Genomic DNA, 14,926 nt, shown 5'->3' with positions numbered 1-14,926 from the left:
AAACAGGAGCATGCTGTAGAAAAGTACAAGGCTCCGGGAGGGAATTAGTCGAAAGAAATTGGGGCTATACATTGGCGTAACTGGGACTACTATTTGCACTTTTTATAGTAGTTTTGTTTTACTATTTATTTTTATGCTTTTATTAGTTTTAAGTTTCTACTGGCTTTAGGTTTTTACTAGTTTTGGGTTTCTACTACTTTGTAGTGGTATTTTTATGATGATGGTGGGATATGTTTGATGGGGTAGTTTGTGAGGATTTAGAAAATTGGGGGTTTTTGAATTTGAAGATTTAGAAATTGGGATAGGTGAAGATTTACGTAGTCGAAGATTTTTGGAGATTTTGAATATTGGAAAATTTAGGTTTGGGGTGAATTGGAAATTTGAGATTGTAGAAATTGGGGAATTATCGAAATGTGGGAATTTCCGAATTTGAGAAACTTGGAATTTGGGGATTTGGGAATTCGGTAATTTAGACATTTTGGGGTTAGCAAATTTGAGGATTTAAGAATTTGGAAATTAAGAAAATTGGGAATTAGCCAATTTGATGATTTGAAAATTTGGTAATTTAGAAATTTGAGGATTTAAGAATTTGGTCATTTGCAAATTTGGGGATTTGAGAATTTGGTAATTTAGAAATTGGGAAATTAGCAAATTTGGGATTTGAGAATTTGAGAAATTTGGGAAATTTAGTAACTTTGAGAAATTTGGGAATTTGAGAAATTTAGGAAATTTGAGAAATTTGGGAAAATTGAGAAATTTGAGAAGTTTAGGAAATTTGAGAAATTTAAGAAGTTTGAAAAATTTGAGAAATTTGAGAATTAGTGCATTTGAAAATTCTCTAATTTGAAAATTTGAAAACTGCAAAATTCAGGTCCTTAAAAAACCCCCAAACTTGAAGACATACAAATTAAAAAATTTCTCAAATCTGCAATTCTACAAATTCGAATTTTTGACTTATTGCAAAATTAAAAATTTTAAAAACCCAAAATTACAAAGTCTAAAAATTGTAATTCACAAAGTGAGTCAAAGACCCAAGAATCTAAAAATTGAATACATCAACTCATAAAAAAACATCCACATTTCTCCCAAGAAATCTACACTTCCTCTGATTAAAGAATTTCAATTCGAAACCCAGTGAAACCCAATTCGAAACCCAATGAAATCTAATTCGAAACCCAGTGAAATCTAATTCGAAATCCAGTAAAGTCCAATTAGAAACCCAGTGAAATCGAATTCGAAACCCAGTGAAATCCAATTCGAAACCCATTGAAATCCAATTCAAAACCCAGCGAAATCCAATTCGAAACCCAGTGAAACGCAATTCGAAACCCAGTGAAACCCAATTCGAAACCCAGTGAAACCCAATTCGAAAATCAGTGAAACCCACATAAAACCCAATTCTAAACCCAGTGAAATCCAATTCGAAACCCAGTGAAACCGAATTCAAAACCCAGTGAAATCCAATTCGAAACCCAGTGAAATCCAATTCGAAACCCAGTGAAACCCAATTCAAAACCCAGTGAAATCCAGTTCGAAACCCAGTGAAATCCAATTCGAAACCCAGTGAAACCCAATTCAAAACCCAGTGAAATTGAATTCGAAACCCAGTGAAACCCAATTCGAAACCCAGTGAAACCCAATTCAAAACCCAGTGAAATTGAATTCGAAACCCAGTGAAACCCAATTCGAAACCCAGTGAAACCCAATTCGAAACCCAGCGAAATCCAATTCGAAACCCAGTGAAATCCAATTAGAAACCCAGTGAAACCCAGTGAAACCCAATTCAAAACCCACTTCGACCCAGTTACGCCAATATTAATAACATCAAACCTCGCCAAAAAAAGAGAAAGAAACAGGTCACAGGATTGTCTTTCTTAAACTCACGAGATCGCTAAAAGCATTGGGGGGGTATCAATCACATAATAGCCCTGAAGAACTATTAGAAACTGTGAAATGTATCTTCGCAACAGAAAAACGTAAAAAAATTACAGTTTGTCTTAACGAGAGTTATTTCATGCAACTATGTCTTCTCGTTGATCAACGATTAAAAAAGTTAGCCTGACTGGATAATAGCGCATGAAAATGGAGGCTCACAATGAGCTGATAGTAAGTAAAGATGTTTCAACATGCCAGGCTGTTAGACCGAAGTTAATGGTAGTCACTTAAATAGGCAGGGACAGGATTATTTTTTACTTCTTCTCTTTCCTTCTTATTGTTCAAAGAAACGAGCGTAAAAAAACCTTCAAAATTGGACAAGAAATAATTTGAAGATCGCAAAAATCAAAGGATTGCTAAAAAATAATCCTTTATCTTTTAAAGACGACTAGTGGTGTCTTTGGTAACTGATTTTCATGCATTCAAGTAATCCTTAGAAATTTGTATATATATAATGTATATTATATATATATGTATATGATAAGTATATATAATATAGAGATCGTAACGAAGCCACCACAGTAACAGGGGAACTTATTGTTGTGACTCACCCATAAAGTCTGCTGTCCCGCAAGCTGCTCCTGCTCCAAATAACATAGAAAGCACAATTACGACATGTAGAATCACAATTGTCATCGTATTAATGAAGTTCAGCTTAAACAATTTACCAGAACCATTAAAATAACGATTTATTCAAATAATACATGTACAATATGCTAAACAAATAAATGTAGTAATATCCAGTTGGCCTTGGAGGGAGAGAATACGTAACGGTAAGACTACGAAGCTTCAAGCTTGGCGTTAATGATGGGATCAAGTGCGTTATTTGCATACTTGGCCAATTGCGTTTTGTAGGCTATGTTAATAGGCAACTTTTGTATTATAGACTTCATATGCTGGGAGGTGATTTAGAGGAGATGCTTTGTTAATTGCGAGAGGTGATTTTCTGATGGGGTTTGGGAATTTTTTTGGGGGAGGAATGGGGATGTTTCTGTAAGTAAGAAAAGTGACGTTTCATTGTTTCGTTTTGGTGAAATTTGTAAATTTTCAGTGGGGTGAATTTAGAAATGGAATTACTGAAGTTTGGATATTTGGAAGTTTAAGGAATTTAGGGAATTTGGGGGGTTGAACAGTTTCGAATTTGGGGATTTCACAATTTGGATAATTTTGGGGATTTTGGGCTGTGGGATTAGAAAAATTAGAGTTTGGGAGAGTGGGAATTGATGAAGTTCAGATTTTAAGAATTTCAGAATTTCTCCATTTGAGGATTTTGGAAATATAAAAATTTGTGACTTTGTCAATTTATCAATTTGTCAATTTGTCAATTTGTCAATTCATCAATTCCTCAATTCATCAATTCGTCAATTCGTCAATTCATCGATTCATCAATTTATCAATGTACCAATTTATCAATTTATAAGTGTATAATGTATCAATTTATCAATTTACCAATTTGTAAGTATGTGAAATTAAGAATTTTAATATTTGTGATTTTGCAAACTTGCGTTAAAAATTTACTTTGAAAGCACTGTTTCGTTTTTTGAGATACTTAAGCCCATCACTACTCAGCAGAGGTTTACAAATCAACAGGTATGTTAATCTTCGAATAAATCAAAACGAGAAGGTAAAACAAACGATCATAGCTGATGACAGTCTAATTATCTCAATTATCTCGATTGCATAATTTAATTGATTTGTTAATTGATCCCATTGTCAGCAATCTACGAACAATGTTTTACCTTCTTTGAGTTACAAAAAGAATTTTTCTCGGTGTAACATAAATGCCAAGAAAGATTGTCGGCAATCTACGGTATAAACAATAATTGTCACTGTACAATCATGCGAGTATCACCATGAACACGTTTCAATGGTGTCGTACATGTGTATGTAATCTCGTGTGTTCTAATGATTTCTACATTACGAGATTCTGTGTCGTGTCGTTTACATTGATCTCAAAATTCTATGTACTGTTTACAAGTAATATCTTTAAATTTTAATTTCTCGCTAAGTACCTCTATTATGGCTGCGTAATTCGAATATCCAAATATCGATAACACTCGAATTCCAAGAACTCAAAATATTCGTATCATTAAAATAGTGAAATTCGGATTTGAACTTTGAAAACTTAAATATTCAAATATTCCGGTATTCAAATTATTTGAATACTAATAGCACTCAAATTCGAATATTTGAATACCATTTCAGCGCGTGGTAATTCAGTGCGTAGTAATTCCATGCGTGGTAATTCAGTGCGTAGTAATTCCACGCGTGGTAATTCTACGCGTAGCAATTCCACGCGTGGTAATTCTACGCGTAGTAATTCCACGCGTGGTAATTCAGTGTGTGGTAATTCCACGCATGGTAATTCGATACGTGATAATTCGACGCGTGGTAAATCGGCGCGTAGTAATTCGGCGCGTGGTAATTCGACGCGTAGTAAATCGATACGTGGTAATTCGACGCGTGGTAATTCGATACGTAGTAATTCCACGCGTGGTAATTCAGTGTGTGGTAATTCCACGCATGGTAATTCGATACGTGATAATTCGACGCGTGGTAAATCGGCGCGTCGTAATTCGGCGCGTGGTAATTCGGCGCGTGGTAAATCGACGCGTAGTAAATCGATACGTGGTAATTCGACGCGTGGTATTTCGATACGTAGTAATTCCACACGTGGTAATTCTACGCGTAGTAATTCCACGCGTGGTAATTCAGTGTGTGGTAATTCCGCGCATGGTAATTCGATACGTGATAATTCGACGCGTGGTAGTTCGATACGTGATAATTCGACGCGTGGTAATTCGGCGCGTGGTAATTCGACGCGTTGTAATTCGATACGTGGTAATTCGACGCGTGGTAATTCGACACGTAGTAATTCCACGCGTGGTAATTCTACGCGCAGTAATTCGGTGCGTGGTAATTCTATGCGTAGTAATTCCACGCGTAGTAATACCAGAATTCAAATTATTCGAACACTAATGGTACTCAAATTCGAATATCCAAATACCAGAATTCAAATTATTCGAATATCTCAGCACTACTAAAATAATTTCAGCATTTGTATATTCGAATACCAGAAAAGCTCAGATCAGAAATTCTAAACTTCAAATATTCGAATGTTCGAATACCAGCCCAGATTTATAATTCGAACACTCGAATACCTTCGAGTACTTCAATTTTTACAGCTCTACTCCCTACACATATAATAATTTCTAGTGCAAACAAGAAACGTTAAAGTGTTGCATGTGAAATACATTGTGGTAAATTTACAGTTTATTATTCATGTTGGTAATTGCAAAAATGATTGTTCTCGTATAATGTTCATGGTGGAGATTTGGAGAGTTTTATGGTTTCTCGTTAACAGGACTCCCACCTCTTCATTTTGGCGCGGGATTTAAAAGATTCCGATTTTATTAGAAATAACTCGGGGTTTGGTAGCAAAAAATTTTCCATCCCGGTATTTTTATTGCGATCTCTGTATTTTATGACACCGGGTGGCAATCCTGTTTGATTATAGTTAACACGTTGACTGACACGGTGAAAATGGCACGTCGTAAAACACTATATCAGTTTTGGAATTTATAATATTACTCATATGTGATATGTGAAGTTTCATAAGAAAGATTTTTATTAAAATTGATCAAAAATAATTTTGTTAAATAATTAAGTTTGTTGTTCACCAGAGAGGATGAAATTAGGCCAGCAACTAAATTTGTGGACCACATATCTTTTTGTCACAAAATTCACCAAACATCATATTATTTCTTAAATTTTTACAAGAATCTGTTATTTATTCCAGCATGAGGATTTTTAGTCAGATTAATCAAAAATAAGTTTGTTAAATAATTAAGTTGTTCATCAAAGAGGATAAAATTAGGCCAGCAACTAAATTTGTGGACAGCATATCTTTTTGTAATAAAAGTCACCAAACATAATATTATTCATTAAATTTTCACAGGAATCTGTTATTTATTCCAGCAGAAAGATTTTTAGTTAGATTAATCAAAAATAAGTTTGTTAAATAATTAAGTTTGCTGTTCTTCAAAAAGGATCAAATAAGGTCAACAACTAAATTTGTGACTTTCATATCTTTCCACTTAAAAATTCAACATTTTTGTAGGAGAATAAATATTTCGTATCATGGACAATTTAAAAAAATGTTAATTTGAACAATTTTTATATAAGAAATACATAAAAGTCCTCAGTGTAGAAATTACATTTTAAAATCAATAGAAATAAAATTACAAATTTAACAAATTTTCAATGTACATATTTAACAAATTTTAACGTATACATTTAACAAACTTTCAGTTTATATATTTTACACAACTTCAATTTATATATTTGACAAACCTTCAATTTATATATTTAACAAACTTCAATCTACAAATTTAACAAACTTCAATCTACATATTTAACAAACTTCAATCTACATATTTAACAAACTTCAATTTACATATTTAACAAACTTTAATTTATATATCTAATGAAATCAATTTTAACATAATACAATTTGAACATAATACACGCATAGTACATGATAAATTAAAAAATTCCATCCCTAATTTTTCTGCGTCCTTTCCATACAATAATTGGGCCAAACTCTTTCAAATTTAATTACACTAAAATTGAATTACCATAAATAAAACCACGTATTACCATAAAATTGAATCGCCATGTTAGTCAACGTGTGATGATGCAGGAAAAAGGTATTCACATATAGTCAGCATTGCACCTAGCATGATCAGAAATCCGAGGATTCCTCACAAACGAGAAAGAAGGAACAATTTCTTTCTCTGTCAGCGTTCAAAAGATCGTGTGTTACATTTGAGGCTTCATCGCGAAGCGTAGTCGGGCGGATGCCTGGACGGATACGATAACAAGTGTGTCATGCACCGAGTGACGATATTCGCGAAAAAATAAGTACAAAGTCTTTATTCTTCTTTCTTAACCGATATCGGTTTCGTCGGCAAATGAAAATCAAACGGAAAGCTGTCTTTGAGCGTTGCTACTGGGTCAGATCGTCAAACGAGACAACCGATTTACTTCTACATTATTTGTATTTTGAACATTTTACATTTTGAATATTTTATATTCTGAAAAATTTCATATTTTGAAATCGGATGTTTTGTATCGAGACGATCTAACAATACGTACAAGAAAAATCGATAAAAATTAAAGAGGGGAGACACGCAAAACTGAGGATTATCTATCTAGCGATTTGGTGTAGGTATTTGGGATGGTATTAAGTGGTTTGTTTATTGCATACCTGTCGTTACCGTGCCTGAATAAAGCTAGAATTTCCTCGAACGTTTTATTCTTGGTCTCAGGAACCTTCTTGTACGTGAAGATCCAGAAGATGGCTAGGAATGCACTGAATGGTAGGAACGTGTAGTTTTCAAGGCTAGTCTGTAACACAACAAAACGAGGGGGTCAGTTTATAAATAGCGAAATGTCAATCGTCTTGCGCAGAGATCTGCTTTTCTACTGCTTAAAAATGCGAGAACCGTTTAAATTTGACTGCTCGAGGCTTCCGGGTGTGTGGACAAGTCTTTCTTCGAAGATCGAGTGCTTAGAATGGGACTGTGTAGTAACATGAGATACAGTTTCATTCATTGAGATTTGGAGGTATACGTAAATCACATTGTGGACTTTTTTGTTTATATGAGGAAGATTGTGGAATATTTAGGAAGTTCTAGCGAATTTAGGAATTACTTATTTCAAATTTTACTTATATCAAATCATATGAAATTTGTAAATCAGTCACTTATGTCAAATTTACTAGTCAGTCACTCATATCAAAATTATTGGTCAGTCAAATTTACCAAAATTACTAATTAATCATTTTTATAAAATTTTACAAATCAATCACTTATATTAAATTTACAAACCAGTCAATTTTACCAAATTAATAAGTCAGTCATTTATATGAAATTATAAAACCAGTAATTTATACCAAAATTATTAGTCAGTCAGTCAATTTTACAAAATTTATTAATTAGGCATTTTTATCAAATTGTACAGTCACTCACATCAAATTTACAAATCAGTTGATTTCACTAAAATTTACAAGACAGTCACTTACATCAAATTACAAAGTCAACAATTTATGTCAAAATTGTCAGTCAGTCAATTTTACCAAAATTATTAATTACTGACTTTTATTAAATTTACAAATCAGTCACTTATATCAAAATTACTAGTCAGTCACTTATATCAAAATACAAATTTTAATTATATTTAACAAGAAGTAGAATGGTGTATGTGAATTTCTTATAGTTATACTACTTTTCTAGAAACAAATATAAGTGAATGAATGAGTGAGTGACTGAATGCATGAATGAATAAATGAGTGAATGACTGTGGGAAAGAGTGAATGAGCTACTGAGTTAGTAAGAGATTCAGTAATTGGGCAACTGAGTTAGTGAATGACTGGATAAGATAGTGAGTGTGTAAATGAGTGAGTAAGTGTGTGACTGAGTAAATAAATTAGTGATTGAGTGACAGAGTAAGTGAGTAAGTGAGTGACTGAATGAGTGAGTGAGTGTGTAAAGGAGTGAGTAAGTATGTGAGCGAGTAAATAAATTAGTGAGTGAGTGAATGAGTGACTGAGTAAATGAGTAAGTGAGTGAGTGAGTGAGTGAGTGAGTGAGTGAATAAATGAGTGAGTGAGTGAGTGAGTAACTAAATGAGTGAGTGACTGAATGAGTGAGTGAGTATGTAAAGAAGTGAGTAAGTATGTGAGCGAGTAAATAAATTAGTGAGTGAGTGAATGAGTGACTGAGTAAGTGAGTGAATGAGTGAGTGAGTGAATATATGAGTGAGCGAGTGAGTGAGTAACTAAATGAGTGAATAACTGAATGAGTGAGTGAGTGTGTAAAGGAGTGAGTAAGTATGTGAGCGAGTAAATAAATTAGTGAGTGAGTGAATGAGTGACAGAGTAAGTGAGTAAGTGAGTGAGTGAGTGAGTGAGTGAGTGAGTGAGTGAATAAATGAGTGAGCGAGTGAGTGAGTAATTAAATGAATGAATAACTAAATGAGTGAGTCTTACCTTCATACTTGGAAAACCAATGCCAACCAAAAAATTAGCCATCCAATTGACAAGAACCGCGATAGACATGGCAGCAGGTCTAGGACCTTGGGAGAACAGCTCGGCGGTGATCATCCAAGGAATGGAGCCAGGTCCGACAGCAAAGAACACCACGAAACTTAGCGTCGACACGACCGACAGATAAGACATCCAGTCAATCATTTCCTGCACATAACCGAAAAACTCCTATCAGGCAGTAGAATCGTGTTCGTCTTTCCTGAGCAGCCGGAGGAGTCTCGTCTCAGGAGAACAAAATCGTAAAACCTATAGAAAAACTAAACGACGGAGAAAACAAAAACGTTACAGCATGCATTTGTGCAGCTCAACCCTGTGTCAAGGCGATGATGCGATTGCAACAATGCGAACGTGCTCTGTTATATGGTTACGCTTCCGTTCAAAGGTCATAACACACCTATTAGTACTTTATTAGTGTTTCATGGTGGGAAATAGCGATATAGTCAAAGGGGAATTTGCTAGTACAAGTTTAGTTTGCTGATTTCCAAATTTCCACACTTCTAAATTTCCAAATTCTCAAATTTCCAAATTTCTAAATTTCTGAATCCCCAAATTTCCACACTTCCAAATTCCCACGTTTCCAAATTTCCACACTTCCAAATTTCCACGCTTCCCAATTTCCACGCTTCCCAATTTCCACGCTTCCCAATTTCCACGCTTCTAAATTTCCACACTAACAAATTCCCAAATTCTCAAATTTCCAAATTTCCAAATTTCCAAATTTCCAAATTTCTAAATTTCTGAATCCCCAAATTTCCACACTTCCAAATTTCCACGCTTCCAAACTTCCACACTTCCAAATTTCCACGCTTCCCAATTTCCACGCTTCTAAATTTCCACATTTTCGAATTTTGAAATTCTCAAATTTTCAAATTTTCAAATTTTTAAATCCCCAAATTTCCAAATTTCTAAATCCCTAAATTACTAATTCTCTAAATTCCTAAGTTCCTTTACCTCTCAATACGTATACCCTAAATTCCTGTATCCCTAAATCCCCGTACCCCTAAACCCCTATACCCCTAAATTCCTATTCCCCTAAATCCCTATTCCCCTAAATCCCTATACCTCTAAATCCCTATCCCCCTAAATCCCTGTACTCCTAAATTTTCATATTCCTAAATCCCTACCCCCTAAATCCCTGCTCCCTAAATCCCTAAACTAGCAAATTTCTTACACAATCTTATATCAAATCTTCCCAATCAATATAAAAATACTAAAATATCTACCACTTATCATCCTCCACATAATTCTCTATTTTAATCTTCTCTTCCTTACACAATTACATATCTACTTAAAAGTACATATTTCAAACAAAATTAAAATATACAAAGAACCACTTTACACGAGTCTACATGATTTAATTAATTACCATATATTAAATGTACCAAATCAGATAAGTGTTCCATGACTTTTGAACAGAAGCGTATATTTACATTAAACACATCTTCCATTTAAGCGATCAAGCATATGACTGGCTAATTTCGACGCAAGGAGTACCAGGACACGTTGCTCGGACTTTAACCAACGTTTACGTCAAAACAAAACTATCTTCATAATTATAAATTGCCTCTTAAAATTACGTATTAGCATTTTACACGAATCTGTAACAAGAGTAGGTGAACTGTTAGTGCTACACAATTTGGTGTACACAATATCGATTAATTTCGACTATTTAGAATGTTTTTTTATATGTATAAGATACATATATAGATATTACGTGACAAAGGGTGACAGGTTTGAGCCAAAACGTAGACTAATAATAATAGGGAGTAATTGTCTCCTCCAGGCAGTCACGAAAGAGGCCGTTAGTAAGAAGGGAGGGGAGGGACTGGGAAAGGACAGGGGTCATAAAAAGCACATTAAGCTTAAGCAAATAAATTATAATGCATACATTGTTAATATTTGACACATTACGATTTGTGAATGTCTGTTCTTTTTTTTGTGTGTGAACTAATAAATGTTGGACCGAGGTGATGTGGAGTAATGGATATACTCATTTCAATTGCATTTTGGAGTAAGTATATAAATCTAGTTTATTTTAATTACTGAGGAATACATAAGAAAAGTGATAAAATTGAGGTTTACAGAGTAACATGTCAAATTTAAAAATGTTTATATCATGTGATTTTAATATTCCTAAAGTAAGATTTATAAATTCTGAAATATCAAAATTTTTAAATTTTCTCAACCAAATTTGCAAATCCTCAAATTCTCAAATTTCACATGCTCCTAATTTTCAAATTTTCAAATTTTTACAACCCCCAAATTTTCAAACCCTCTAATTCCCAAATTCTCAAATTTTCAAATCCTCAACTTCTCAAATCTCCAACTTCTCCAATTCCCAATTTCTCAAATCCCCAAATTCTCAAATCTCCAAGGTCTCAGATCCCCAAGTTCTCAAATAGCCAAATTTTCAAATTCCCAAAATTCTCAAATCCCAAAATTCTCAAATCCCCAAATTCTCAAATTCCTATATTCTCAAATCCCAAAATTCTCAAATCCCCAAATTTTTAAATTCCTATATTCTCAAATCCCTAAATTCTCAAATTCCCAAATTCTCAAATCCCCAAATTTTCAAATCCCCAAATTCTCAAATTCCCAAATTCTCACATCCCAAGGTCTCAAATCTCCAGCTTCTCAAATCCCTAATTTCCCAGATCCCCAAGTTCTCAAATTTCCAAATTCTCAAATTCCCAAAATTCTCAAATTCCCAAAATTCTCAAATCCCAAAATTCTCAAATCCCAAAATTCTCAAATCCCAAAATTTTCAATTTCCAACTTTCCAACCCCCAAATCCCTAAACTCCCAAATCCCCAAATCCGCAAATCCCTAAATACCTAAACTCCCAAATCCCCAAATCCACAACCCTCCAAATCCCCATATCTCTCCCCAAATTTCCACCTCCAAAATTTCCCAAATTCTCAAACCTCCGCCCTCGAATTACCAATCCAACTCTAAACAATTGCACACACAATTACCATCATAACCAATTAAATTGCTCGCAGTTAATCCTATGCGTCAAATGAGTAACATGTTGTAACGTCGAATATGCAACTAAGGAAAAACATGCGGGAATTCGGAGAGACCTTACAAGTTACATGAATGATAGGGAGAAATAAAAGTGATACGTTCAGATGCATATTTATATACGTAAAAGTGGTGATAACTCTCACTGTCGGTGCAGTGCCGCACTCCAGCTGTGAACAAAGTGTTAGATACACCTTTTCGCCAAGGTGCATGAAGTGACAAAGCACAAAGAGATAGCTATATACAGTCCACGTTTCTCTGTGGCTTAATTAATGTCCCGAGAGATCTTGATATTTTCTTCAACTTTCTACGTTAACAAGTAATCGGATTCGATACGCTAAATTCCACTTTCTTTAATCTGAAGCTGATTTTGTTATTTAATTAATATCGACAGTCAAAATTGTTACAGCTCATTTATTATTATAGTTAAATAGCTCTCGATACGCGATTACATTTAATTAGCATATATGGCTTATGTGACCCGTAACCTTCGAATGAATTGCGTTGCAAAATAGCTCGACTCACCTTTATCAGAAAAGAAATTGTGATGAATATTGAAAAGATAAACATGCCACCAAGACCGTACAAGTGGAGCGTACGCCTTCCGGTTCTATCCATAAGCGGGATGGATACTAACGTCATACAAACCATAATGGCACCTATGCCAATGGTTGCAAACTTGGCACTCTCCTCTGTCAAACCAGAACTAGTGAACAAATTTGTCGAATAGTAAAACACCTGAAAACAGACATCCAAAATAATTACTTCTCTTTTTATTTATAATAAAGACAAAAAATTACACTTTTTATGTCATTTGTTATATTAGGTTTAAATGGGTGACATGATTTTAATAATGATCGTGAATAATTAAAATTTCTTTTATTATTAGATAATGATTCAAATTTTTGTCATAAATAAACAGTATCAATAAGGGAAATTTAATTTTGTTTATAAGTAGTTAATACAGATGGCTGAAATTTATATTTGGTTATCAATAATCATTATTGATGACATTTAGGCTTTGGTTTATATTATACAATTCAGTTAAGGAATTTTATTAGTACTAACCTAAATAATCTAACCAAATTTTACTTTATATCTATGTTCATCATTCAAATTTGTACTTATACTTCAAGCTTGATTTAACATAATTTAACCTTGTATAAACTTCAAACTTAACTTAACATAGCTTAGTGTAACCCAACTTCACCTTATACTCTATTCATTCCCAAATCATTCCTAACCTAAATGACCTAACCTAATTTTACTTTATTATGTTCATCATTCAAGTCTGTACTTATACTTCAAGCTTGATTAAACATAATTTAACCTTGTGTAAACTTCAAACTTAACTTGTTAGTGTGACCCAACTTTACCTTATACTGAATTCATTCCCAAGTCATCCCTAACCTAAATAACCTAATCTAATTTAATTTTATTATATTCATCATTCAAATCTGTACTTATACTTCAAACTTGATTTAACTTAATTTAATCTTGTACCATCTCCTAACCTAACTTAACATAGCTTAGTACCCAACTTAACCTTACACTCAATTGTCCCTAACCTTATCAAACTCATCTATACTTTTTTATACTTGGAACCAAACAAATTTTAGAGCCAATGTTGGTTAGAAAATAAATAGAAAGACTTCTAGCTTTCCATAATAATTACTAGTAACAGAAATAAAGTTTTCTGGTTATAAACAGCCATCACTAGTCCATTATTGATCCAGTATCCATTACTGACTTGCATCCAAACTACAACTTCATGTACTACAACGCCACGTACTCATCATCGGTAACATTCCATCATCAATTTATCACCAAAACAAATTTTACCCAAAGATTCCTCAAAATCCTCCACATCAGTAACAAAAATCATATCAAAGACCGTTACACAACCTTTAAAACAGTTCTTACAACTTTGCTGCCTGAAACACAAAGCGCAAATCTCTCAAGCCAGTACAGAGATATCGGTATTTTCTTGAACTAGGTTGTTTCACAACTTAAACGGCGAAACTTTCCCGCGCATGATATCCCTATTCGTAGCCGTTAACGTTATAGACACTAAATTTATAGCGGTCCTCGCTACTTACAGCATTAATGCCTGAAAGCTGTTGGGAAAGTTGCATAACCACACCGATAACAAGGGGTGCTCTTAAAGTCGGGCTACATATGAGCTCTGTCATCGATATTCGAGACTCGGCTTGTTGAGCCCGCTCTTCCGCTCTCATTTCCTCGATGTCTTCCTCCACTTGGTTACTGGCTCTCAACCTTCTCAAAGCTTTACGCGCTTCTTCCTCCCACTGTTTGGTAATGAGCAAATATCTGAAGCACGTTCGAAAACAATCATATTATTTTACATATTTAAATCTTATTCAAAGGAGCTTGAAGGTTTATCTTGATTCAAGGTTTAACTTGATTCAAGGTGTAACTTGATTCAAGGTTTAACTTGATTCAAGGTTTAACTTGATTCAAGGTTTAACTTGGTTCAAGGTTTAAGTTGATTCAAGGTTTAACTTGGTTCAAGATTTAACTTGATTCAAGGTTTAACTTGATTCAAGGTGTAATTTCATTCAAGGTTTAACTTGATTCAAGCTGTAACTTGATTCAAGGTTTGACTTGATTTAAGGTGTAACTTGATTCAAGGTGTAACTTGATTCAATGTTTAACTTGATTCAAGGTGTAATTTCATTCAAGGTTTAACTTGATTCAAGGTGTAACTTCATTCAAGGTGTAACTTGATTCAAGGTTTAACTTGATTCAAGGTTTAACTTGGTTCAAGGTTTAACTTGGTTCAAGGTTTAAGTTGATTCAAGGTTTAACTTGGTTCAAGATTTAACTTGATTCAAGGTT

General features: G+C 33.9%; 1 protein-coding gene across 26 annotated transcripts in view; it reads right to left on the bottom strand.

Moving 5' to 3' along the window:
- Glut1 (Glucose transporter 1) overlaps positions 1–14,926 on the bottom strand; it is a 68,096-nt gene that overhangs the window by 17,901 nt on the left and 35,269 nt on the right. For 13 of the 26 annotated variants that reach the window (XM_076529682.1, XM_076529703.1, XM_076529681.1 and 10 more), the window contains 5 exons: positions 14,167–14,398; positions 12,593–12,805; positions 8,987–9,211; positions 7,205–7,344; positions 2,487–2,519 (listed from right to left, as the gene is read on the bottom strand). In XM_076529682.1, coding sequence (XP_076385797.1) covers positions 2,487–2,519; positions 7,205–7,344; positions 8,987–9,211; positions 12,593–12,805; positions 14,167–14,398 — 843 coding nt within the window. Of the gene's footprint in view, positions 1–2,482; positions 2,520–7,204; positions 7,345–8,986; positions 9,301–12,592; positions 12,806–14,166; positions 14,399–14,926 lie in introns of those variants that run through there. The other 13 variants (XM_076529685.1, XM_076529692.1, XM_076529689.1 and 10 more) reach the window with 5 other exon arrangements.

This window comes from Megachile rotundata, chromosome 3 (genome assembly GCF_050947335.1).
Source record: "Megachile rotundata isolate GNS110a chromosome 3, iyMegRotu1, whole genome shotgun sequence".
Lineage (NCBI taxonomy): Eukaryota > Metazoa > Arthropoda > Insecta > Hymenoptera > Megachilidae > Megachile > Megachile rotundata.
This window is presented reverse-complemented; position numbering and strand designations above follow the sequence as displayed.